This window comes from Apostichopus japonicus, chromosome 2 (genome assembly GCF_037975245.1).
Source record: "Apostichopus japonicus isolate 1M-3 chromosome 2, ASM3797524v1, whole genome shotgun sequence".
Classification (NCBI taxonomy): Eukaryota; Metazoa; Echinodermata; class Holothuroidea; order Aspidochirotida; family Stichopodidae; genus Apostichopus; species Apostichopus japonicus.
In genome coordinates this window covers 27926638-27952093 of record NC_092562.1, presented here as the reverse complement: position 1 = coordinate 27952093, position 25456 = coordinate 27926638, and the positions used below count along the sequence as shown (strand labels likewise).

General features: G+C 36.4%; 1 protein-coding gene across 3 annotated transcripts in view; it reads right to left on the bottom strand.

Moving 5' to 3' along the window:
* Positions 1-25456, bottom strand: part of LOC139985018 (uncharacterized) — a 46905-nt gene that overhangs the window by 8288 nt on the left and 13161 nt on the right. For all 3 annotated transcript variants that reach the window (XM_071999206.1, XM_071999201.1, XM_071999213.1), the window contains exons 6-14: positions 18034-18174; positions 16741-16867; positions 11578-11692; positions 8761-8924; positions 7393-7495; positions 6106-6253; positions 5173-5262; positions 2476-2640; positions 925-1087 (exon numbers count right to left, since the gene is read on the bottom strand). In XM_071999206.1, coding sequence (XP_071855307.1) covers positions 925-1087; positions 2476-2640; positions 5173-5262; positions 6106-6253; positions 7393-7495; positions 8761-8924; positions 11578-11692; positions 16741-16867; positions 18034-18174 — 1216 coding nt within the window. The remainder of the gene's footprint in view (positions 1-924; positions 1088-2475; positions 2641-5172; positions 5263-6105; positions 6254-7392; positions 7496-8760; positions 8925-11577; positions 11693-16740; positions 16868-18033; positions 18175-25456) is intronic.

Genomic DNA, 25456 nt, shown 5'->3' with positions numbered 1-25456 from the left:
TTGTACTATCTAACAACTGTACTATCTAACAACTTGTACTATCTAACAACTGTACTATCTAACAACTGTACTATCTAACAACTTGTACTATCTAACAACTGTACTATCTAACAACTTGTACTATCTAACAACTGTACTATCTAACAACTGTACTATCTAACAACTGTACTATCTAACAACTTGTACTATCTAACAACTGTACTATCTAACAACTTGTACTATCTAACAACTGTACTATCTAACAACTGTACTATCTAACAACTTGTACTATCTAACAACTGTACTATCTAACAACTTGTACTATCTAACAACTGTACTATCTAACAACTTGTACTATCTAACAACTGTACTATCTAACAACTGTACTATCTAACAACTTGTACTATCTAACAACTGTACTATCTAACAACTTGTACTATCTAACAACTGTACTATCTAACAACTTGTACTATCTAACAACTGTACTATCTAACAACTTGTACTATCTAACAACTTGTACTATCTAACAACTGTACTATCTAACAACTGTACTATCTAACAACTTGTCTTACTGTAATATACTTTCTCATACTTATTTATATTTAAACATTGACTATGATTTAATCTATTTTACTATATACATACTTCTGAATTTGTTTTGGACTATATGCGTTTTGGGCTTTTTTATTTTTTTATTTTTTTTAGTATCGTTTAGTACAGGTGTTTTTTATATTGTTGCTTTTGGTTTTTACATTTTTTTGCCTTATTGGTTCTATATATTTAATATTTTGGTTTTGTTACTATTTGTTTTACATTTGTAAAGCACTTTATAGCAGCTTTGCTGATTATGGCCTATATAAATATTACTTATTATTATTAACAACACCCGGCCTCCAGCTCCCAATTCACACAATGAATGATTGATGAGTAATATGTTACAAATACCATATTTTACATCCTGTGACCGATGGACCAGTCTAACAGGTACTCTGCTGCTGATGTCTTTGGATTGAGCGATACGGAAGCCAGCATGTTGGAAAAAGTGCCTTCTAAATGAATATCGGGCAAACCGTGACGCCTCGTCACCGGTTGAGATCCAGGAACCGCCCTGAAAAGTAAAGCAGATGAACCACCGTATAGCTCAGAAATAAACAAACAAATTAGCCAAAAGTCAGTCTCCATCAGTGTTAATTACAAATCTAGGATTGTAATTCTAAGTGTTGAGAATCTTAATCTTAACCAGTGACAGTACGATTTAAGAGACAGTAGCTCTTCCTCCAACCCTCCCTCCTCCCTCCATTAAATATCTTAATCTTAACCAGTGACAGTACTAATTAAGAGACAGTAGCTCTTCCTCCAACCCTCCATTAAATATCTTAATCTTAACCAGTGACAGTACTAATTAAGAGACAGTTGCTCTTCCTCCAACCCTCCCTCCTCCCTCCATTAAATATCTTAATCTTAACCAGTGACAGTACAAATTAAGAGACAGTAGCTCTTCCTCCAACCCTCCATTAAATATCTTAATCTTAACCAGTGACAGTACTAATTAAGAGACAGTAGCTCTTCCTCCAACCCTCCATTAAATATCTTAATCTTAACCAGTGACAGTACGAATTAAGAGACAGTAGCTCTTCCTCCAACCCTCCCTCCTCCCTCCATTAAATATCTTAATCTTAACCAGTGACAGTACTAATTAAGAGACAGTAGCTCTTCCTCCAACCCTCCATTAAATATCTTAATCTTAACCAGTGACAGTTCGAATTAAGAGACAGTTGCTCTTCCTCCAACCCTCCCTCCATTAAATATCTTAATCTTAACCAGTGACAGTACAAATTAAGAGACAGTAGCTCTTCCTCCAACCCTCCATTAAATATCATAATCTTAACCAGTGACAGTACGATTTAAGAGACAGTTGCTCTTCCTCCAACCCTCCCTCCATTAAATATCTTAATCTTAACCAGTGACAGTACAAATTAAGAGACAGTAGCTCTTCCTCCAACCCTCCATTAAATATCTTAATCTTAACCAGTGACAGTACGATTTAAGAGACAGTTGCTCTTCCTCCAACCCTCCCTCCATTAAATATCTTAATCTTAACCAGTGACAGTACAAATTAAGAGACAGTAGCTCTTCCTCCAACCCTCCATTAAATATCTTAATCTTAACCAGTGACAGTACTAATTAAGAGACAGTTGCTCTTCCTCCAACCCTCCATTAAATATCTTAATCTTAACCAGTGACAGTACGAATTAAGAGACAGTTGCTCTTCCTCCAACCCTCCCTCCTCCCCTCCATTAAAATATCTTAATCTTTACCAGCAATTCTCAAAGCTGCTATCAGTAACCACCCACCCCCCCTCCACCCTCTCTCTCACTGGCTAGATATGCAATGTGTTCATAAATATTTCCTATACCGATGCAGACACTCATCTCTACTTTGTTGACCAATAACATGAAAACATGAGTAAAAATACAAAATCTTATGCAAAGATACCAGGATAATGTTATGTTTTCCATCAAAACATTCTGTTGAAAAATCATCATATAAGAAAGTTGTCTTCATTCCAGGAAAACCATTAAAGTGATCTTCCATCCATTCCCACACATTGCCAAACACATCGTGAAAGCCCTTTGTGTTTGCTGGGTAGTGATTCACTGGCTGTAATGTCAACGAAAAAGAGAAGAAAAATATAACTATTTGTCTCCAGGGAACAACTATATCACTTGCATGCTCGTCTTATTGAAGTTTTTATTCTTCCTTAAGTGTGTTAATATGAAAATAAGAATACATTATTCGTCATCCCATATTTCCCCCAAACCAAATGAAACTGAAAGGAAGATGAAATATTTCTTCCTATTTCTCATATCACGTGAATATTTATAAAATCATGACACTATGCGCATGATTAAATAAAACTTGAACTGGCTTACTGTTTTAATATTTCTCAACAAAACAGGACTGCTTACATTGCCCATTAAGCAGGATTTCTCAACATGCGTGCAAAATTGGGTCCACAAAGGACTAAATTCCAGCCCACAAAAAATATATCGGCCAACAACTTTGCACTATTATCAGGCATGTGTGCCTTATTCAGTCTTTGGCTGTGCAATGGTACCCTCCCAGCCTACCCTGCAACACTGGTCACTCTATATAGGTTTGGTGAGATTATGGGTTAGCTCTCTGGCCTGTAATTAGCTAGTTCAACCAATGTTTCTCTATTGAGGAATTCCTGCTATTAATAAAGGACTGCTGTGCTAGGATTGGATAGTAATCGACAAACAAGCTAAAACAGGGCAAGGCCTACCTATCGTAGATGCATCAACCATGAGCTAGAGATCGATGTTATTATGAAGTACCTTATTTTAATAAACATAATATTTAATATTTGTACTGTTTTATATTTTATGCTGATGATACTCAGCTCTATGTGACCTTTGACCCAATTGATCTTGAATTCGCTATATCCGAGATGGAATTATGTATTCATGGGGTTAAATTGTGGATGTGCAAAAGAAAAATTGAAGTTGAATGGTGATATGGCAGAGGTAATTGTTTTCAGTCGGACTAGGGAAGGATGTGAATTTAAGAATCTTTCGCTCCGGATTGATGATGAAGTTATACATAGCACTCCAGTAGTACGCAACCTTGCTGTTTATTTCGATAACTACCTTGCTATGGATGAGACAGTTACTAATATATACAAGTCTACTATGTATTATATTAGACAAGTGGGTCAACTTCTTAAATATCTTGATAAGTCTGCAACTAAAATACTTGTTCACGCAGCAATTTTATTTCCTGTAGGCTTGATTACGCAAGTTCTTTACTAGCTGGCAGAACTTCTACCCAATTTGCTAGAATGCCAAAGATCCAGAACATGGCTGCTTGAATTGTTCACAAGTGGAGCGAATAAATGTACTGCGATTACTCCAATTAATACTGAATTTTGATTACCTATAAATCTATGCATAGATTATACGATCTTTACTTTGGCCTTCTGTACTACTAAATTTAATACCTCAAGTTAATTATGTGATAACTGTCATCAACAAACTAAAAAAAGGCCATTTAGATCACAATATCTTAACCAGCATATTTTTCCTGTGTCTTGTTTGAAAACGATCAGGGAATCACAGCTTTCAACATGCTGCCCCCTGTTTATGGACCCACTTACAGAGGGCGTTGTGGTCAAGTGGTTAAGGCAGTGGACTTGTGATCTAAGGATTACAGGTTCGAGCCCTGGCCAGATCATTGCATTGTGTCCTTGGGCAAGGCACTTTATCTCCATTGTCTCTCTTCACCCAGGTGTATAAATGCGGACTTGCGAGGTGACTTGTAAATATAGTTGCGTGTGCCGGTTTGTGGCTGCACCCTATGGGAAATCCCCCAGGGGACACGTGGCTGTGGTGCACACTTTGGTGTGTAGGTGTGACAAGTTACCAATGACCAGGGTAATAAGTACAGCATGGCGAGACTTTATTGTAAGTTGCACTATATTAGAACTGTTAATTATTATGATTATTACAGCAAATATTAGGTCTCTGGACTCAATTGATCAGTTTAAGTTCAGTTTTCCAAGCCAACAGACCTATTTGCTATAAATGAAATTGCTCTATAATTATACCCTGCTTAATATCTCACCGAAAGCGTAACGAAGCTTTGTCGGTGCAAATTAAACTTGATTAATAAAGGCAATATTCTGTTTTCGATGGGAATTTAGTACCTGTCAAATAGATTTTTAAATTATAATATTTGGCATGTACTGAGACTGACATCTAGTAATACTGGTTACTTAGCAATACTACCAAAAATAGAACCGCCAACTGATATGAAATTTTTATGATAACCAGGAGTTTTAGCGCAAGTTTTAGGCAAAACATTTACAGTATAAAGTAGGTGGTGTCGATGAGGCTACAAATTCATGCTCAAGATTTAATTCTGACAAGATATATTTTACAATTTTAGATCAAAACAAGTTTATCGCAGTCTTCAACACTTGTGTATCACAATAGCAAACTTCAATTAAATTTTACACATGTTATATTTCTGTACGAGTTATTAAGCCAAAGGTAATTTTATTATCCATTTTCTTTGCCTTTACTGCACTGACGACCAACATAAACCGGTAAAACTAAGAGCTCAAACTGTGACTTTTCAAGCCCGAATAAAATCTTCATTAAATACACTCACGGTGCTGGTGCAAAATGCTAAATTTAGATTGCTTCTTTGATGCAACTCTTTCCTGAAGACAGGGTCACAACTTGTATCTTTTCTTCTCAGCTGTAAACAAAGAAGAATGAAACAGAAGGAGTCGAGGATATCAGTGAATTACCAATACTCTGAGGGGGTAGAGGGGGGGGCAAGGGATGCTCCGCACCCCCAGGTGCTTCAGAGCATTAATTTTCATACAATTTCTACATCACTGAACAAGTCAGAGGTCTCAGAACTGTCAGGGTCTTTGTATATCCTGCTATTTATGAGGATTCATTGAAAAGCTGGTTGTATTTCAGTGTGCCGCCCTATTGCATTGAGCTTGTAACTAACACATAATAATAAGAATTCCCATAATCAACAAAAGAAACTTGAATACTGGTCACAACCCATTGGTTGCATCTTATTTTAGCAAGGGTTTTATTTTTTAAATATTTTTTTAAATATATATATGTTTTATTTATTTATTTTTTAGCAAGGTTGACTACTGTTTAATCCATGCAACCAGGGAAAGTTTGTACCCCATACTACATTTATGTCTTGTAATTAACTCTTCTTCAGAATATTGTTGCAAGGATGTACCCCCCCAACCCCCCCCCCCCAAATGCTAATTATAGAGATCATACCACTCCTGTATTGACTGGATTACACTGACTACCAGCCTGTATCACTCGGAATTATTTAGGAGATAGTGAACATATGTTTACTATTCATATGCCAGTAATGATATCAAGGAATGAAAACTTTAAAACAATTCCAAATGTTAAACATTTGTCACTGTGCATATATGACTGTAATGTCTGTATAGGCCTAATGACAAATACCAGTATAAAGTTAAAAATTGATGAGATGAAATGATTAATGATTTATATTTAATGAGGGAGGAAGCACGGGTAGTGACGCTATATATACCTGCAAGTCTCTGATGGCATTGTGTTCCCCTTCTGTCAGGAGTCTAACGGCCTTACCCTTCCAACGACAGTACGCTCTGGCTTCATGATGGTTGACCTCTACTGGCCATGTCCATGGCATCACAACTAGTTCACAAACAGTCCTTAGTCTATGAACAAAAGATCAATTAAAGGGACCGCCAATATCACAGAACAGTTCATACAGTACTCCATCAAACCAAAGAAATAGTGGGGTACAAAAAAAGGGTAAGAAACAGGACATTAAAGCTACAGAGGCAATCACTTGCTAGGGAACAATTTAGCAAAGTGTGAGCTGCATAATAATAATATAATAAATAAAATATTAATAATTGTAATAAGGAAACATAAATGCAATGGAACATTCAAAGATGCTTTCACCCAAACTGGTATTGGCAATCCCCAACCCCCCCCAAAAGGGATAGTTTAAAATGATGGATTTGAGTATTCTGTATTTTTATGACATCTCTCAACCCTTTTAAGTGCAGGCAGGCAAGATGCTATCAGTAGGTGTGCTAGCTGGTTAGTGATTATAACAGAAGAAGGAAAACATCTCAAACCTATCGCAGAATATAGCGAAAATATTAAAGACAGGTATTTCAAGCACTCCATTAAAGCTAGTCGAACAGATTGACTAAATTTGTAGTCCATTGACTGTCAGCTCTTCGCACATATGTAGTAGTACACAACACAGATACAAAGAAGGTAAAAGATTTTTGATATTTGTGATTTATGAATAGGGGGCAGTTTGTTCATGTTTGGAGCTTAACTATGGCCTTGTGTCTGGTCTTCCTTCATTACCCACGCTTAGTTCCAATATAGGGCCATTCTTTATATACCCACCATTGCTCTGATCTGATGTGGGATCTTTATTACCTCCCATTTCTTGGTCTGATATGGGATCGAAGAAACATGTTTCTAGTCGAAGTCCATGTCCAAAGTTTTTCACATTTACATGTGAATCAATGTCATTAACACACCATTGAGTCATATTGAATAAGTACTGTATGTTCTCCATAGAAACTGATACAACTACCTTCATGAGCAGTGAAATTACACAAACACACAAACGAACAAAAGGTTTCACAAGTGATGACTCATCTTTTTACATCACCTTCAGTCATGTTACAGGTAATTAGCTCACACTGTAGGATGAAACACCCGCATTTATCAATCATAATTAATTGTCATTTTGTTTTATTATTCAGAAACCTACAACTGAACAAATGTAGTGTTACAAACTGACCTTACTAGTAGGAAGACAACCTACCTGTATGTCTGGACTTCTTCACTCAAATTGTTATCTCGTTGGCTGACGTCTACTCGGCAATGAGAATAACTTGAAAGGAGTCCACCACATCCACTCTTACATCCTGCAAATAAAAGGCAGCTCTTTAATATGACTATGAAAAGATGTATAAAGTGAGACCCAGAACTACAAAAGACATGTAAAGAATAAAGAGCTAAACAAACAACCGATCAAACAAAGAAAGGCACATTTATACGTAACATAATTAAGACATCATGTTTGTATTAACATTCTAGTCAAAATGAAGGGAAGAAATTTGTCATCTTAAAGTACTTGCACACTAAGTCTCCTGCAGGGGATCTGATTCTCTATTCGAGATTAACATCCGAGTGTGAAACCTCTCACACTCAGGATCTGATCCTGAGACCTTAATCATCCTTAAATCAGATCCGAAAGCTCTAGATCAAAATAACAGGTGAGAAAGTTCGTTGGATCAACTGTGAAACCCAGATCAAGATGATATATGATGTCATATCTTGTTTCTTACCATAGAGTACAGCACATCTGTTACAAGGGTGCATATAACTATGACATCAACGTGAATTGCTATTGTCTATGTAACTTCCTCATCGTTGATTGACCAATCGCAGGGTCTAATCACCCCACGAAGCATCCATTGTGAACATAAATGAAAAGTGTTTTGAAAACGCACTCGTTAAAAATCTGTGGATCAAGTATGGAAGCACTCGCAGAGGTCTTAGCAATATATACTAGTCAGTATCATGAAGGACTAGAATTAGGTTGGCTTAAAGATTTCAAATTTGATTTGTTTAAAGCTTAAAGGTTTAATTAAATCAATGTTTAATTGAATCATGTGCACTGTTACAAAGTGTCGGACACTGAGGGGGCTGCAGCATCCCGCAGCCAGGCTGCGTAGGACATAGTCTTTTGTGCTCCTGCATTTGACACAAATGTGGAGTGGAGTGTCGTGGAGTGTTAGCTCAGTGGTTAACGCCGGTGCCAATCATAAGGTCCCCGGTTTGAGTCACTCCAAGATTAAGATTAATGTATGTCGTCCAGTTACAGAGTTGTTGGCAATTGACAATTCATAATCATGGACATTAAATATGAATGTAAGAGACTGACTTAGGTCAGCTTGTGGCTTTGATAAGCCAATTAGGCTTCTTCGCGAGTTCCTGCTTGCAGGAGGATCTAACATAAATACAAATACAAATAGACACTTCTGGTCAGCGGAGATCATCTGTTTTGTCTATATATTGATTGATCCTTGCGGTAGTGGAATTGACAGCTCCTGCTCAGTGCAGCTTTTGTTTCTGACCGTACTGGTCTGCAGATTATAAGATCTAATTTTCAATCAGCGGCCCTCACCGTTAGTACAAACCCAGAATGTTGGGTGGACCGCTTCTCTGAATGTTCTCCACTGCCATCCTTCTGTGGTCCATAGAGATTCATTCTGGTAACCAGCGTCATTCACAAACTCCAAAAACTCAGCATTTGTGATGAGGTACTTTGAGGCCGCGAAGGCTGGAACACTGTCGAGAATGAGTGCAGAAAAAACGGTTTGAATACTACTTTGGTGATAATTTACATTTTGGGGAGATTTATACTGCTGCATGCAGGTACTAATCTCTGGGTACTCATCTTCATAATGATATCATAACTCATATTTCGGTCACATAAATAGCATTTTCTGGGCATGATAAGTAGGCTAACCAAATTAAGTTATACTGACCAAGAAACCTTGACACATATTTTAATTGCAAGGCAATGACCAAATTGTTACTCATTATTCCATCCATAAGATGTATCAAGTTCAACACAAGTAAATATGACAGAAATCATGACACATAGGTCATGTTTGTGACATAAATGTTTTGATACTCGATTATCCCATCTATAAGAAGTATCAGCAAAGTTAATACACCAAGTAAACCATGACTCACGATTCATTTACCTAATATTAATTTCTGGGTACTCGTTATCCCATCTATAAGAAGTATCAACAAAGTTAATACACCAAGTAAACCATGACTCATGATTCATTTACCTAATATTAATTTCTGGGTACTCGTTATCCCATCTATAAGAAGTATCAACAAAGTTAATACACCAAGTAAACCATGACTCATGATTCATTTACCTAATATTAATTTCTGGGTACTCATTATATCATCTATAAGAAGTATCAGCAAAGTTAATACACCAAGTAAACCATGACTCATGATTCATTTACCTAATATTAATTTCTGGGTACTCGTTATCCCATCCATAAGAAGTATCAGCAAAGTTAATACACCAAGTAAACCATGACTCATGATTCATTTACCTAATATTAATTTCTGGGTACTCATTATATCATCTATAAGAAGTATCAACAAAGTTAATACACCTAGTAAACCATGACTCATGTTTCATTTACCTAATATTAATTTCTGGGTACTCATTATATCATCTATAAGAAGTATCAGCAAAGTTAATACACCAAGTAAACCATGACTCATGATTCACTTACCTAATATTAATTTCTGGGTACTCGTTATCCCATCCATAAGAAGTATCAGCAAAGTTAATACACCAAGTAAACCATGACTCATGATTCATTTACCTAATATTAATTTCTGGGTACTCGTTATCCCATCCATAAGAAGTATCAGCAAAGTTAATACACCAAGTAAACCATGACTCATGATTCATTTACCTAATATTAATTTCTGGGTACTCGTTATCCCATCCATAAGAAGTATCAGCAAAGTTAATACACCAAGTAAACCATGACTCATGATTCATTTACCTAATATTAATTTCTGGGTACTCATTATATCATCTATAAGAAGTATCAGCAAAGTTAATACACCAAGTAAACCATGACTCATGATTCATTTACCTAATATTAATTTCTGGGTACTCGTTATCCCATCCATAAGAAGTATCAGCAAAGTTAATACACCAAGTAAACCATGACTCATGATTCATTTACCTAATATTAATTTCTGGGTACTCATTATATCATCTATAAGAAGTATCAGCAAAGTTAATACACCAAGTAAACCATGACTCATGATTCATTTACCTAATATTAATTTCTGGGTACTCATTATATCATCTATAAGAAGTATCAGCAAAGTTAATACACCATGTGAACCATGACTCATGATTCATTTACCTAATATTAATTTCTGGGTACTCATTATATCATCTATAAGAAGTATCAGCAAAGTTAATACACCATGTGAACCATGACTCATGATTCATTTACCTAATATTAATTTCTGGGTACTCATTATATCAACTATAAGAAGTATCAGCAAAGTTAATACACCATGTGAACCATGACTCATGATTCATTTACCTAATATTAATTTCTGGGTACTCATTATATCATCCATAAGAAGTATCAACAAAGTTAATACACCAAGTAAACCATGACTCATGATTCATTTACCTAATATTAATTTCTGGGTACTCATTATATCATCTATAAGAAGTATCAGCAAAGTTAATACACCATGTGAACCATGACTCATGATTCATTTACCTAATATTAATTTCTGGGTACTCATTATATCATCCATAAGAAGTATCAACAAAGTTAATACACCAAGTAAACCATGACTCATGATTCATTTACCTAATATTAATTTCTGGGTACTCGTTATCCCATCCATAAGAAGTATCAGCAAAGTTAATACACCAAGTAAACCATGACTCATGATTCATTTACCTAATATTAATTTCTGGGTACTCATTATATCATCTATAAGAAGTATCAGCAAAGTTAATACACCAAGTAAACCATGACTCATGATTCATTTACCTAATATTAATTTCTGGGTACTCGTTATCCCATCCATAAGAAGTATCAGCAAAGTTAATACACCAAGTAAACCATGACTCATGATTCATTTACCTAATATTAATTTCTGGGTACTCATTATATCATCTATAAGAAGTATCAGCAAAGTTAATACACCAAGTAAACCATGACTCATGATTCATTTACCTAATATTAATTTCTGGGTACTCGTTATATCATCTATAAGAAGTATCAACTAAGTTAATACACCAAGTAAACCATGACTCATGTTTCATTTATCTAATATTAATTTCTGGGTACTCATTATCCCATCTATAAGAAGTATCAACAAAGTTAATACACCAAGTAAACCATGACTCATTTTCATTTACCTAATATTAATTTCTGGGTACTCGTTATCCCATCCATAAGAAGGGAAATCAAGTGGCTTTCCCATCTGTACATCGGTGGTACAAACTGACACCATCTCATTTAAGCCTGCTTTTCCTGGAGGGAGCAGAAGAAAGAGAAAAGAATATTAGTATTCCACAAAATACTAATGAAAGATGGATAATTCATCTTTTACATTATTGTTCAGAGTGTAAATTTAAAGTCTCAGTATTAAAGCACATAATGACAAAGATAGTCACATGGATTCATGTATGAGAGGACTTCTATGAGTAAACATTTGTCATAGTTATATAGACTATAGTGTATAGAGCTTTATCAAATATATAACATTCAATAGTTAATAAACCAAGGGTATGTGTCATGCCCAACTACACTCTAAAAACAATAGAGTGAACAATTCACTCTTTACCGAGAGTTACATTTTTTTCACTCCATAAGAGCGAAAAGCCACTCTATAAGAGCGAAATTCGTTGGTGTTCATTCCTCCAGTTACTTCTCTGTTGACTCTTTGACCCGGAGTGAATGATAAGAATGTGTCGACATGTGAATAGCCAATGACATTGACTCCAATTACATTGAATATTACATTGAATTACAATAATAATAATCATAATAATAGATAAACTTAAAATGCCCCAAAATCTATAGAGTATTTGATGGCGCTGTACGATAATAATGAAAGAGCAAGATTGAAATAATAAGTCTTAAGTTGTGACTTAAACTGAGAGAGAGAAGGAGACGTCCTGACAGACACAGGTAAATCATTCCACAAGACAGGACCAGCTGACAAGAATGCACGGTCACCATAGGTTTTCAGCCTAGTTCTAGGTACAGTGAGAGGCATGTTATTGCCAGATCTTAGTTGATAACGAGGGTTGACAGAAAAGGAAATAAGCTCGGATAGATAAGAAGGAGCCAAGCCATGTATGCATTTGTAAACAAAAAGTAATATTTTAAATTTATTCCTATACTCGACAGGTAACCAGTGCAAGGAACGCAATTACTGCTAGAGGGGGGGGGGGTGCCAAACTCATAACAGTCAACAACCAATCTGGCAGCACTGTTTTGCAAACGCTGGAGCTTATGAACTAAATTACTTGAAATACCATAAAGCGAACTATTGCAATAATCTAGACGACTGTGTGTAAACGCGTGTACCAGAATACTCATAGATTTGGATGACATGTGCTTTCTAATTTTCTTAAGATTGAAAATATAATAGTAGCCAATTTTGCAAACATTGGTAACAATATGTTGTTCCATTTTCATATGTATGTCGAATATGACGCCAAGGTTACAAACCTGGGATGGAAGAAGCTATATAGAAGTATCGCCAACATTGATTGAACTGTTTTCAATGTACATAAGTTGGGCAGAGGTACCAAAAAATGATATATTCAGTTTTGGAGTCTTTAAGTTTTAATTTATGTGTCAGAGATGTACAGTTCTCCATAAGGCTGAAAGCATCAGCCTCAGTGGTATTGTTTTTTACAAGGTTTGAAGCTATAAACCAACTGAGTATCACCAGCATAGGCAAATCCTGTGTCAAAATAGGTAGAAATGACTTTAAATAGCGAGGCTGTATATAGCATAAAACACAAAGGACCTCTAGAGACAGGAACCCTGGGGAACTCCATGTTCAACATGGAGCTCATCAGAATTATAACACCATTCAGTTCAACAAACTGCGATCTATAACTAAGTTTACAAACCATTTTAGAGCAGTATTCGTAATATTTACTTCGTTCCCCGCTTACCTGTCTCCCCACAACATTAGCACCTCATTCTACCGTGTCTAGTATGCCCTGGTAATCTTTTAACACTGTGCACCCTCAGTGACCAGTCCTATCCGGTCAATGCCCTTCCTTCTCATTCTACCATCCAAAGTGTTTACTCATGCGTTTTCGTAGTGGATTCAAATCTTTTGAAAACTGCCTGGATTACATTGGATTATTACCTTCTTTACATCCTATTGGATTGCTAAGCGTTTCAACAGCCTATTACAACCTGATAAGTATCCTTTCTTATAGGTGGGGGAGTTTGGGGGCTGTTTTAAGTGTGCAACTCACGCCCATGTGTTTGTTTTTTATTAGCGTAACGTTACTTTCTGAATGTTGTGGGGAGACAGGTAAGCGGGTCACTCGTAAATATATAAACCAGGTTTTATAATACCAAAATCGTTTTCCAAAATGTCAAGCAGAATAGGGTGATCAACCGTGTCAAATGAGGCAGAACTGAGGTCAAATGGGACCAGAGGTGGAGCTGAGGTCCAATAGGACCAGAGGCGGAGCTGAGGTCCAATAGGACCATGAGTACAACCTTTTGTTATCAATAGAGGTTAGTTGACTTCCTGCTAGAAAGGTCAGTTTGTAGCACTACATTTGTTCAGTTGTAGGTTTTTCAATATCAAACGAAATGACAATTAAATATGATTGCCTTAATTAATTAACCATACTACCAGTAACAATATTATCAGGCTAAATTAAGATCCCTTGAATATGGAATGTACTTTAAATTCAAAACTACTTTATGTAAAAAAAAAAAAAATGTGTTCCAAAAATAAATTGACAGCCATTTTATTTACTTTCCACTTGTTTATACTAGCTTTAGGGTGCTTTTTCAACTTATACTATAGTAAACTCTGATAAGAACAAGGTCACGATGGAGTTCGTGAAATACGCCCTGTTGAGAGAAAACTTTCATACATATAGCATGTGAAAACATCGATCCATTTTACGCACTAAATTCCCACTGACGATGGCCGTTGAAGAAAAGTTCCTAACTTGTTGAATGAGATTCCGACACGTTTCCAAAAGTAACCCCAAATTTCAAAATTTTGACTTTTTATCATTTTTTGCATTTTCTCTAAATTGCCCTGCAAATCTTACGGTAGTTTAATTCTGTTTACAGTTTAGATCATTTGTTTTATATTTTATGTTTATTTGGATATGTGATTGAGAAACTTACCCAGAAATGAAAAACCCATAATCCTGTCCGGTGTAAAGTACAAGAGTTCTTGATTGCTATGCCTTGATTTGAAATACCACCAACTTTAACTGTTCAGCAAAGAAATTAGACTAAAAACTGCTTGTTCCCTTTCACCAATAATAACACACAATAGTTACATCACTCCTTTGGAGTGACTGTTCACTCTCAACCTTTGTAAATTTCACTCTTTTGTGGCGTGAAATAATTCTTTCAGTACAGGATTGAAAATTGTTTCACCCTTTTAGAAGAGTGAAATTCACTCTTTAAAGAGTGGTCCCTCTAGACACTCTTTGAAAGAGGTGAAAATTCACTCCACTTTTGTTTTTAGAGTGTAATAAAATATATAATATTCAATAATTGATATACCGAGGCTATTTTTTATGCCCAACTAATAAAATATTTAACATTCAATAATTAATAAACCAAGGGCATGTAACATACCCAACAGTAGGAGTATATATCTCCACATGCATGAATTTTATCATTATGATATTTCAACTTTAATAGCAGAGGTAGAAAACAGATCCTGTTAATAAAGTTTATGACATTATTAGAGTCTGGCTGTTTTAATTACATTAATCATCAACTTCGTGAATGTTATTAGTTTAAAGTAAATGAACGATTTGATTACAACTTAGTGATTCTGTTTAGTTTTTCACCAAATATATAGTTTCTTGGAATTATGCGGGCATTTGTTGAAATAACAAGTTGAAATATATGGATGAACATTACGGGATGATGGTATTTTTATATATTAAATTGCTTGCCACAGTAGAAATAATTTTTCCACTAATTGGCCGCCCTCCCACCCCAATATATGCCATTCAGTTTCGGTATTAAATATTTGACTTAACTTAACGAGAAATCTTAACAAACGCAAATACAAATAAAGTTTCAGTCTATCCTTTTCTTAATCAAATGCCAAAAAAACACAAAAAAAACATGTCAAAAGAACTTAAATTAATCATAAAATTGTAGTAATAGAGTCCTTCAGAGAAGTTTGCTAATACTGCCAGTGGGTATAGCTCTGTGTCCTTTGTAATGTTTGTGTTTTCAGGACCAGTATATGGCCTACATTTGAATTTACTATTACTGACAATTAGCTTCAGTGACTGAGTGATAGCAAAGACTGTTACTGTTACACTTTACTGATATACACATCCCAAAAAATATCAAAATGACTTTTATGAATTGATAGTCTCCTTCATAGAACAGCTATTAGTAAGTGATTGAGCTTTTCAAGCCTTAATTATATCAAGTTGCTTTTTACTCTTTCCTTTGACAACATATGAGATCACCTGAATAGTATCAATTCTGAAAGCTGCCTATTTGAATTTTGGAACTGCTTTGTAAAATAAAATAACTTATGACTCATTTTTTCCCCACAAGCCTGGGACAAATCTGTGTCACTCAAAACCAGTCACATTATATTCCAACTTATTTGAAAATCAGAATTGTCATCACACCGCTGTTCTATATTCTACACAGACATAGAGAATGGTCTGTAGGGGCGCTTTCGACTCTTATCTAAAGCGGAGTGCCACCACAGGTTGGCACAGTGTGAATAGAAATTTCTTGAGTAAAGAAACTCCCTAGATCGCCGAAAATTACCCTTTTCGGGCCTTGCTAATTTGCAGATAAAAGAAGAATAAATAGGTGTCTGATCGCCATTTGTGACAACTCGGAAGTTAATATGGGTGTTGAAAGTGACAATTAAAATGTTGCAAATGTCAATATAGGTAGATTAGAGTGCAATAAAAAAGTCAATAATCGCGAATAAGTAAAAAGTGGTACAAAGCTGAAAAGGGCACCAGCATTCCCTTTGAGTCCGTCAGGGTTGGCATCCGCCCCCCCCCCCCTGACTGTATGGACACTTCACCACTGAAAGTATTACCTACGTATACAGTACAAGGTCAGATGGAGCATGGGTGCTCCAAAAAGTGAAAATACCTGCAGCCACAGATTCAGGTTGAGCATGGGTACTTGAATGGATAAAATAGCATCTGTAGCTTAAACTTAGCAAGCTGTCGGTCTGATGTCCCTCAAAGGGTACCAAGGATAGATGTATATATGCATTTTACTGTGGGTCTATTCTGTAGAGGCAGCTGGCCAGCATAATTCTTTCAATAATACTGAACCATGTGTGACATTCTTACCGTTTTCCGTTGGTCCCCTTCTCCAGTTTACTGGTACTCGCACCATTTCCAATGGAAGCTGCCTGATCAGCACTGAAGATGTCTCCAAATGAATCCTTTCATGATCAAAGCCCATAAAGAGTGCCCACTTTACAGTAACAACAAAATATAATAATAATAGAGAAAAACAAAAGAGAATTGCAAAAAGTATTGAGGTTTCAAGGTTTGGCAAAAGCATAGTACTAGTGTCCCAATATTGTAGACCTCCTCGTCATTTTCACTTAAAATTACATATATTGTGTCAATTTTGCTGAACAATGCTGAACATTGTTGACATTTGAATTAACCAACGAAGGACCATCCATCCAGTATCCGTCTGTCCGTTTAAAATTATCAAAGTCAATTGACTATATAAACTGAATCATTCATTGAAAGTTATAACATATAAGCATGTTAACGTCCAGTTTCAGGATGAAATGAAAATTTAGCAAAAGTTTCCAATTGCCATATTTTCTGATTGAGTAGGGGGAATAACTATATGAGAATGGATAAAGGCAATTCTTTAACACATTATGGTCCAAACATATATCTGAACCCTAGCTATTTACACATACCAGTATAAATAAATTAACTTGGAATATACACTTTTGAAAACACTCTTGAAATTCATGCAAAAACTAGTATAAAAGTCAATTTATCAACACAGATCCGCTAGGCTTGTGAGGAGAAAAAGGAAAGAAGGAAAAATGTATTTAGGATATCTATACTTTCAAATCTGTGATGGAAATTTCATAAAGTAATCTGCTGTGATACTAAATATGATTTATTTTGTGATTTCCACTTTTCACATAGACTTTGATTAATGATATGCCGAATGATAAGTGGCTTGATTATTTCATCACCTGGCAGGATGAGTGTTTGATGTGTTCCTTTTCATGCAGACAAAGTATGCTTTCCACTCATTGCGGCACTTCAACCGATAAAGTCTTGTCCAAAGAGTGATAACGGAATAATGCAGTGTTTACTTCGCATTAAAACCATGTTGACTGAAGTAAACACTACATTATGGAGAAGGCGGCTACTGTTTAAATCCTAGTACCAGCTCAGTTGCAGTGACTGGTGTACATAAAGTCTTGCACAAGTTTGTGTCCTTTTAAATATATACATCTAGTATCCTCTGGAAATTTTTTCCCCTTTACCAATGGACACTACATGTGCAAGCAATAATTTACCAGGACAAAATGTTCATTTAAATAATAAGCAATGTATATTTAACATGATATCCTAATAATTGTGAAGGCAGAATGAACTAACCAATGGGCTGTCCATCGTGATAGGTAAATCAAAGTCAGCATTTTTGATGACATTCCGTATAACAGCTCTGACCTGTCGTCTAAATTCCACAACTTCGGATAGAGCAGGCCACTTGTAGCTTCCTCCCATTCGATAATGCTCCTAGTTTGGGAAAGACGTATAACAATTGTAAATTAAGTGTCTTCTTCAGAAACGCCTTGCAATGAATGCCACTTCAGCATTCTTAATATTATGCCAAGGTCTTTTATCATGCAGCATATTAATTAATGTTGCACTGACATTGCTACTATCAGCCTTTTGTCGATAGCCGAAATTTCATATCCCAACTATAGACCGAGACCGATCTGATAACAATAAAAATAATTTAATAAAATGTAGCCTAAACATTAACCCATGTCTGTGTAAAGTCCCTCTTCATTTCATCCCTGCTCAGTCGATCAATGCTGTTTCTTATAACGGCATTCTTAACATGACTGAATTGTAATAAACATATGAATGATTACTGCTCTCATGCAACATTGTTTCTTACTACTACATTCTTGACATGACTGAATTGTAATAAACATATGAATGATTACTGCTCTCATACAACATTGTTTCTTACTACTACATTCTTGACATGACTGAATTGTAATAAAAATATGACTGATTGCTGCTCTCATGCAACATTGTTTCTTACTACTACATTCTTGACATGACTGAATTGTAATAAAAATATGAATGATTGCTGCTCTTATCAAACATTGCTTCTTACTACATTCTTGACATGACTGAATTGTAATAAAAATATGAATGATTCCTGCTCTCATACAACATTGTTTCTTACTACTACATTCTTGACATGACTGAATTGTAATTAAAATATGAATGATTGCTGCTCTTATCAAACATTGCTTCCTACTACATTCTTGACATGACTGAATTGTAATAAACATATGAATGATTGCTGCTCTCATCCAACATTGTTTCTTACTACTACATTCTTGACATGACTGAATTGTAATAAACATATGAATGATTACTGCTCTCATACAACATTGTTTCTTACTACTACATTCTTGACATGACTGAATTGTAATTAAAATATGAATGATTGCTGCTCTTATGATTATCAAACATTGCTTCCTACTACATTCTTGACATGACTGAATTGTAATAAAAATATGAATGATTCCTGCTCTCATCCAACATTGCTTCCTACTACATTCTTGACATGACTGAATTGTAATAAAAATATGAATGATTGCTGCTCTCATGCAACATTGCTTCCTACTACATTCTTAACGCGACTAAATTCTAACAAAAATATGAACAATTTATGCTTCTGTTCTATTAATTTCTTATTCATTTTCGTTTACAGTAAGATTGCACAAGTTTGATGGTAGTCTGGTAGCTCAGGTCTACACAGTATTATGAATTCTACTGTATAGCCTACATATTACACACATTATACAAATCATTGTTCTTAGTCAATGTATAACTTGTTCTTTTGCTAGGTACAGTGGTGCATGAGAATGAAAATTTAAATATTAACGTTGTTTTCAATGGTTCCGAAAGGCCAAACAAAGCTTGGCTCTTAACATCTGTGTAGAAAAACTGTAGAAGTAAAGTTGTATAGTTTCATTTTTGTTTTATCAAATCCAGATAACAGTGTTATCAATTCTGTACAGTTAATGAAATCCACAGTGCTTCCTTCAACTTGATCCCACTTTATGAATGTATAAATGTTGTTTCATGTCATCCAGGCGCGTAGCCAAGGGGGGGGGGCGAATGGGGCAGCCGCCCCCCCTTGAGCATATTTAAAAAAAAAAATTAAATGTTTTTATGATATCACTAGTAATTTTAAAAGAGAAAATGCTAAGATGCAACTTATTAGGCCTGGGAAGTGCCATTTCCAGCAATCTGGGAGGCATTTCCAGCCAAAATTTTCTTGTACGCTTCGCGCAAACCATGGTGGCGCTACGCTTAGATAGTTTGCCTACATTTTCGCCCCTCCCTTGGCAAATTCCTGGCTACGCGCCTGATATCATCTTTTTTGCTGAATGAGTAAAAACATTACAAATTGAGAATGTAAGTACTGTGCATCTATCAACACTCAGGGGGTCAGATTCTGAGGTCAAGGAGTCACTTTCTGTGATATTAGGGATTGGATGGCTGCTCATAAATTGAAGCTGAACGATAGTAAAACTGAGTTCATTATTCTCGGCACTCCAGTCCAGCTCACAAAGGTCGTCAATAAGTCTATCAAAGTTGGTGGTGCTTCCATTGCTTCTTGTGATCAAGTTCGCAACCTCGGGGTTATTTTCCACAAACACATGAAAATGGATAAACATATCAGTAAAGTTTGCAAGACTGGTTTCTATTATATTTTTAAGCTAAAGAAGATTAGGAAACATATGTCTTCTAGAACTATGAGCACCTTGGTTCATTCATTTATTCATAGCCATTTGGATTATTGCAATAGTTTGCTCCATGATACTCCAGGGTATCTGATTCAGAGACTGCAACGTCTGCAGAACAGCGCAGCCAGGCTTGTTGTAGACTGCTATGACTTCAACACACCATCGTTGAGTATCCTCCATTCTTTGCACTGGTTGCCTGTTGAATTCAGAATTAAGTTCAAAGTACTGCTCCTGGTGTATAAGTGCATTCATGGAATGGCACCCGCCTATTTGTCAGACCATCTGTCCTTCCAGGTCAATACTCGTTATACCTTGCGTTCTAGCAATACACTCACTCTCACTGTTCCCAGAACTAAACTGAAAACCTATGGCGACCGTGCCTTTCCATCAGCCGGGCCCAAGCTCTGGAATGGTCTGCTCATATCTGTGAGGAGTTCTCCCACTCTCAGTCAGTTCAAGTCTGGTTTGAAGAGTCATTTTTCAAGTTGGCATTCTATTAGGTTTGTACAGCGCTATTGAATACTTCGTAGATTTTTAGCTCTTTATAAGTTCATTTATTATTATTATTATTATTATTGGCTTGGTGTACCAAGAGCCACACAGACAGCAAAGATCTGACAGCCGTTGGATGGCCTTCCAGTGGCTGCATTGGCGGTCCTTGGGCTGCAGTCACTTGCAGATCCCTGCCAATTGATCAAATGTCCAGTGGCTCGTTGGTGATCCACTGTTGGCCTTCCTCCAGTAGGCCGTCGGTACGTCTATGGCAGGCCACCATAGGATCGATCCTCTGCTGGTCCAGAAATGGACCACTGCTGGTTCGCCGCAGGCATATATTGAGTGTACTGGATACAGAGCACATTAAATAAGACAAAACATTGTTGCTTTGATTGATACAATACAGCTTGTATTGAAGCACAACACTGGACGGAATGTGTTTTAAGTAATATCTATAGTCAAAGTCCTGAACAAAATATATCTATAAGTCTATGAAAAGATAAAATAATGTCATTTTGCACAGATATTGTATTGCCTATGGTTTGATAGATCTTTTAAGTTATGTCTATTAGTGTAGATTTAACTTGTTATTAATGCATCAGCATAGTTAACATTTACTCTGTTTCCAAATACATTGTTCCCTTTTAGATTCAAATTTGAACACTTAGTGTTGAAAATCAATTATTGAGGAAGAATTCATCTGCTAGCTTGACATCATCATCAAGATCTGGAGCAGCTTGAAGGTGTATTCATCTGCTAGCTTGGTATCATCATCACGATCTGGAGCAGGTTGAAGGTGTATTCATCTGCTAGCTTGACATCATCATCACGATCTGGAGCAGCTTGAAGGTGTATTCATCTGCTAGCTTGGCATCATCATCAAGATCTGGAGCAGCTTGAAGGTGTATTCATCTGCTAGCTTGGTATCATCATCACGATCTGGAGCAGGTTGAAGGTGTATTCATCTGCTAGCTTGACATCATCATCACGATCTGGAGCAGCTTGAAGGTGTATTCGTCTGCTAGCTTGACATCATCATCACGATCTGGAGCAGCTTGAAGGTGTATTCATCTGCTAGCTTGGCATCATCATCAAGATCTGGAGCAGGTTGAAGGTGCATTCATCTGCTAGCTTGACATCATCATCACGATCTGGAGCAGCTTGAAGGTGTATTCATCTGCTAGCTTGACATCATCATCACGATCTGGAGCAGCTTGAAGGTGTATTCATCTGCTAGCTTGACATCATCATCACGATCTGGAGCAGCTTGAAGGTGTATTCATCTGCTAGCTTGACATCATCATCACGATCTGGAGCAGGTTGAAGGTGCATTCATCTGCTACCTTGACATCATCATCAAGATCTGGAGCAGCTTGAAGGTGTATTCATCTGCTAGCTTGACATCATCATCACGATCTGGAGCAGCTTGAAGGTGCATTCGTCTGCTAGCTTGACATCATCATCAAGATCTGGAGCAGGTTGAGGGTGCATTAGTCTCCTAGCTTGACATCACCATCACGATCTGGAGCAGCTTGAAGGTGCATTCGTCATATCTTGACATCATCATCACAATATGATGCTACTTTCAGAAAGTGGCAAACTTTCTACATTTATTTCTTCATTTATGCCCATAGACATCTGAGAAAGAAAACAAAAAAACCAGAGATCGTTAACATCCTTTTTCTTGAATTTTTTTCATACCAAAAAATACAATTTAGTTATCTCAAAATGGTGCTTTAAACTATCCTTTTCTTATATTTTGACTTTTGATCAAAATTTGAACTTTTTGCTCGAAAAGTCCCAGGATTATATATATATATATATATTTAATATATTTCATTCAAAAAGTCAATATTTTGACAGCCAAATTTGACTTACTGACCTCCTTTGACCTCAAATGACCTTGGGTTTCTTGTACTTATAAGACAGATCCACATACCAAGTATGAAGCTTGCTACATCATTGTTATAGTCATTTATAATATTGCTGTGCTACCATCTTACTTGGTTACGAGCTGTGTCAAAGGTGCATGACCAGTGACATATCTTCCTATGAAAGAGATACATATGGTTTCGAGATAATTACATTACAAGAAAGCAATAAAACAAGTAGTAATTTTGACTCTCTCTGCTTATATCATTTGTCCAACGGAGAACATAACAAAGCTAATCTACCATGAACTTTTTGAGTTACCATGACAAGCAAGTGTCACACACACACACACACATGTATGCCATCATCACTGCATAAATTCATTTCACATCCATTAAGGAATACTAAATAATATAACCTTGTTTGCCTGCCACTCTGTTTGCTTATAAACTGCAATTGATCCAGCTGAATGATCCAGCACTGTGGATGATTTCATCTCTTCTTACAAAAGTAGGGGTGGGGAGAGGGTTGAAGATGGATATAAATTTTGAGGCAATACATACCGCATGATTCTGGAGGCCTCTTTATATTTTTTAATCTTCATTATGTTGTTTCAACTGTGGAAATTTTGTGCATGCAAGTATTCATTCTTCCCTCAGGAAGAATGAATACTTATTACTTCAACAGGCTGGTCAGATCTCCTTTGTCTGCAAAACCGATTCGCTGCACTTGAAGTTACATATCATCAATCTCCCACTTTTACTTTGCAAGAAGCTTCAAGTGCCGGCAACAGCTCTGTCACTGAAATTGAAACAAGATATATCGAATGGTTACACATCTGCCGCAGTACATACACACTTCCAACGACTTTGTGCATTAATACCCAGATAAAACACTTGAAAAATTTTCATAGCAGTTGCACACTACACATCACATTACATACATGCCCAAAATATATCGAATGAGTAGATTTCGATGACATGTACTCACAAGGACCAAGCATGCAAAACTATTGTTTGATTTAGCTTGCTTTCATTTGATAAACCATTTATTTTCATTATAATGCGGCACCCCTCATTTTCTTTTGGTAAAAGTATAGGACTCACTAGTATTTTTATTTCCCCCTCCCTGTGATAGGTTCCCCCTATAAATTCTGGGTGCTCATGAAGTTCAATGGCCTGTCCTTGAAGGGAGTTGGTAATACTAGAAGCCTGTATGAATGAAATTGCATTGTCCTCCATGTGTGCCAAGAAGAGTAGACCACTATTTACTGTATGAGCCAACAGATTTAAAGGCATTGAAGACTCTCCCAAAACTGTGTGCCGCACTCTGAAAAAGTAATTACCTTTCTGTTCCTTGCAAGTGAAGTTTTCTTCTTGTCGATACAAAATGCAGACAGTAATGAAACGTGATACCTTGTTATCTTTTATCTAGACCTGAGATGTCCATCGCTGCTATTTACACTGTGTTGTGGGTATTGACCGTAGCTGTATGCATTGACTGTACACTAGTGTCTAATTACCGACGCTAGCAAGCTGTATACATGTGTATTTTCTGGGATCCATGGTGGTGTCTAACACTTCTGTTACACCTTATTCGAGACTAGGTCAGATTACCGGCATGAGACGTTTCTCTGTGCACGAGTCTTCACACCCTTTAAGGCAAAGTCTTCCTAGGAGATGGAGATCTTCTGCTCACAGGTGACTTTTTTGTTCCCCTCCTTGTGGATGAGCTCATTTCCGGACACTACCATCAATAAGTTGTTTACACCTTGCATGTCAGTGGAATTGTTATGTTATGTTGATGTTTCCCCCAAAATGAGTTAGCTGATCATCTGGTTCATTTATCTACACATCTGGGCTGGGCAGGTATTGTATTGTCTTAGGATACTCTTAGGATAACGACCGGTGTCTATGGGTTATGACCAGCCTCTAACAACACCCCCGACCCAGAGGCATAAACAGTGTATGAACAAGTTTATAGAGATCTGTATGATCCAAAAGATCACAACAGTAAATTATCTTCTAATGAACAGGGCGTGTCGCCCTCTCAGAAGTGTATTGTGGCTTTAACAAGGCATGCCACCCTATCAGAAATAAGTGTATGAGTGTTAATGTAATTACTTGTAACAGGGAGCTGCTAGTAGCAGCTCCCTGCTTGTAAACCCAACCATTAAAGATGAAATATATACAAAGGGGTAAAATAAATATGATACAAGGCAAGTTAAATCAATGAAAAAACTGGCTACATTACCAGATCTAATATACACATGCCAAAGACTCTTGTAGTCTGCAGTATAACACTCAAACATTTCTACACACAGAATACACTGGGAATATCACAGTTGAAACAAATGAACTATAGCGTGACAAAATGCTGTTGAATATCACAGGATGGAGATATCATCTCGGATTTTAAGAACAGGGGTCCTTGACAGTGTGTTAATTGGGCAGCGTATCTAAATTAGCAATGATCATGAAGGGGCTTCAAATAATAATTAACTTAGGAACAAATGGATAAATTATTCCAAAGTTCAAATATGAGAGCACCATTTTATTTTGTTATCTTCAAGTGTGTTAAACTTAGGACTTGGGCCTCCCAAGTGTCTCAACTTTTAGATTTTTGTATTTACTATAAATATAGGTTGTTTTACT